Below are 3227 nucleotides of genomic sequence, written 5' to 3' on the forward strand. Positions count from 1 at the left end.
GACAGATAAAGGGAGAAAGAGAGACACAGAGGGGGGACAGAGAGAAAGAGAGATAGAGACAGACAGACAGAGGGAGAAAGAGTGAGACAGGGGATAGAGAGAGCGACAGACAGTAATAGAGAAAGAGAGAGACAGACAGAGGGGGGGACAGCGAGAGAGAGAGAAAGAGAGACACAGAGGGGACAGAGAGAGCAAGGGAGACAGACAGCGAGATGGGGTTGGCAGAGAGAGAGAGAGGGACAGAGGAGGGGCAGAGAGAGGGAGAGAGAAAGAGAAACGGGGGGGACAGAGAGAGAGGGAGCGAGAGAGCGAGAGGGAGAAGGAGAGAGAGAGAGAGAGAGAGAGAGGGAGAGAGAAAGAGAAACGGGGGGGGACAGAGAGAGAGACAGACAGAGAGAGAGGGAGCGCGAGAGCGAGAGGGAGAAGGAGTGAGAGAGAGAGACTCTCGTGTCTCCAAATCGGCGACTTTCCAGGAGAGGGAAAAAAACCTACTCTACTCTTAATGGAAGTCAAAGGAACCAGAATTTTTTCTAGTCATTTTGGGCCGTTTCTTTTAGTCCATTCATCATGAAGTTTACAGACGTTCTAAAAGGCCACAGGTTCTTCCATATTATGTGAAAAAGGTCAGAGGTGGGGCTGCGGTTTCCTCGTGGTATGTGAGCAGCTGCGAGTGTGTTCTGGAGACGCCCTTCATCCGAAGTGTTGCTGGTGTCTTTTTTCTTGCGGTTTGCTTTCCTTATGAAACTGGGTTTAACCTCCAATTATAAGTGTCAAAACACGTAACCACAGTTACACAATCAGCCATAAACTCTCGCCCGCCGGCACTCAGACTCCCCACAGCCCCATCCTGAGGAGTCGCGCCTCCTCCACGCAGCGCTGTTGTGTAACGGCTGTGATGAACCCAGACAGGGTTTAAAACTCCAGCAGCACTGCTGTGTCTGATCCACCTCAGTGGTCAGGACCCCCAGGGACCCTCACAGAGCAGGTACTGTTTGGGTGGTGGGTCATTCTCAGCACTGCAGTAACACTGACGTGGTGGTGGTGTGTTAGTGTGTGTTGCGCTGGTCTAAGTGGATCAGACACAGCAGTGCTGCTGGAGTTTTAAACACCTCAGTGTCGCTGCTGGACTGAGAACAGTCCATGAATAGTCATGTGCTGACCTTCCGGTCACAGGGCCGGTTCCCTAACCTCCAGCCCACGACTGCCCCCAGTGGTGGTACTTCTGTGGAAATTTCTCATTCATATGATAAATGTTGCTTTTTTCATTCATTTCTAGGACAGTATTTCTGTGTGTTAATGAGCTGTGAAGTGCAAACTCCTGTAAAGCTCCACTCTGACTCAACTTTACTCTCCATAAATCAGACTCGGCGTGTTCACTGACTGGCTCAGGGTGGTTGTCGTCTGTAACGGTGATGGTTGTTTGTAAACAGTGATAAATAAACAGTGCAGAGTGATGAAGAGTGATGAAGAGTGAGGAGTGAACGTCACTGAGTTTATTAGAGCAAACAGGAGCAGCGCACAGTCACAGCCAGTGGAGGGCCGAAAGAAGAAGAAGCAGCAGAGATAATAATCATAACGATGAAGATGAAGATGAAGAAGACGTTCCAGCTTCAGCAGAACCTTTCAGAGCCGTTGATCTGGAGTGAGCGTCAGCGGTTTAGGAGCACGGTCCTGCAGAGGGACAGACAAACGCATTGATAAATATTAACACAAACACTTTTATTATTAATATTTGAATAAATAATTAATGATCAAATGAACAGAAACATGAGTGGACGCCTCTGTCTCTCTCACACTGACCGTTCTTGGGCAGGATGGCGATGTTCTCGGGCAGGATGCCCTGCTCCAGAGAGAACTTGGTGAACTTATCTAGAACAGCCTGACTCGGATCCTGAGTGCGGCCTGAAAAACACACAGCGGTATGAAGTCACACGGGACCGGCCTGAATACGACCGAATGGACAGGATTTATAATATTAGATAGAATAATAATAACAACAGTGTTATTAATGTGATATGAACAGGGTAGAACCCAAAGCACGTTACAGTAAACCTACACTCATAAAAAAGACGGTTCTTCAGTAAAGACAACGGTTCTATATAGAACCATGAAGACTTAAAGAACCATTTGCATGTGTAAATGGTTCTCTGCTTGGGGAAATGGTTCTTCAGACTGATGGAGGATGTGTTGATATGGTTCTGTACGGCATCAAAAAGGATCCTAAGCTTAACATCATTCACAATAGCAGAACCCTTTTTGGTGCTTCTACACAGAACCGTATACAACACATTCTCCGACAGTCTGAAGAACCATTTCACCATGCAGAGAACCAGTGTTCATGGTTCTGTATATAACCACTGTCTTTACTAAAGAACCCTTGAAGAACCGTCTTGCTCTGGATCTGAAAAGCTGCTCAGCCGCTCACTAAACTGTCACCTCTGCACTGCAATGATGGAAAACGCGCCCGAAATCCGTCAGAAACGAGGTTCTTTCTTACTGTAGAGCTTGTTGAGGATGTAGGAGGAGCCAGCCTTGGTCTTGATGGTGTGAACGAGGGAGTATTCGTCGTACTTCACCTCCACCATACGCATGTCATTCTCGTTGGCCCAGCCTGATGCAGTGAGAGAGAAGGATGACCAAAATGAGCTGAATTAGAAAGTAACTATGACTGTCGATGCCACAGTAATTCACAGTGTTAATGCCCGTGAGCGGCTGTCCGGCGTGGTCTGCTGAAAGTGCTGGTGGTTTCCCTTTAAAAGATGTTTAAATACTATAAATATGAATTAAATACTTATAAATATGAATAAAATATTATAACATAACTTACATTTAAAGAGTAAAGAGAAAGAAAAACAAAAGTTTGGGGTCCGCTGTGATTTCCTTTAATTCATTTTTCGTCTTCTCAGAGATTAAAGGCCCTAATGCCATGTTTTAGTTAGCCAGTATAAAACTGGAGTTTTGCCAGTTTGTGAAAATACACAGGGTTAAAGTACAAAAATGGTGAAAACAGTCTAGATCAATATATATCGCTGCTGTCTGAACACCTCATACCTCCAAAACAGTAACTTTACAGGAGGAGGGAAAACATGCTCTACTTTTAATGCAAGTCAATGGAACCAGAAGTTTTTACAAGTCATTTTGGGCCGTTTCTTTCAGTCCATTCATCATGAAATTTACACGCGATATAAAGAACAACATGCACTTATAAATTATGGCAAAAACTGAAA

General features: G+C 45.5%; 1 protein-coding gene across 1 annotated transcript in view; it reads right to left on the reverse strand.

Moving 5' to 3' along the window:
• Positions 1 to 1464: 1464 nt before the first annotated feature.
• The window catches only part of zgc:153704 (uncharacterized protein LOC767759 homolog), a 4368-nt gene continuing 2605 nt past the window's right edge, over positions 1465 to 3227 (reverse strand). The window contains exons 4-6 of the mRNA XM_037533145.1: positions 2498 to 2611; positions 1801 to 1902; positions 1465 to 1671 (exon numbers count right to left, since the gene is read on the reverse strand). Of these exons, the coding sequence (XP_037389042.1) occupies positions 1658 to 1671; positions 1801 to 1902; positions 2498 to 2611 (230 nt within the window). The 3' untranslated portion in view covers positions 1465 to 1657. The remainder of the gene's footprint in view (positions 1672 to 1800; positions 1903 to 2497; positions 2612 to 3227) is intronic.

This window comes from Pygocentrus nattereri, chromosome 23 (genome assembly GCF_015220715.1).
Source record: "Pygocentrus nattereri isolate fPygNat1 chromosome 23, fPygNat1.pri, whole genome shotgun sequence".
NCBI classification, from domain to species: domain Eukaryota; kingdom Metazoa; phylum Chordata; class Actinopteri; order Characiformes; family Serrasalmidae; genus Pygocentrus; species Pygocentrus nattereri.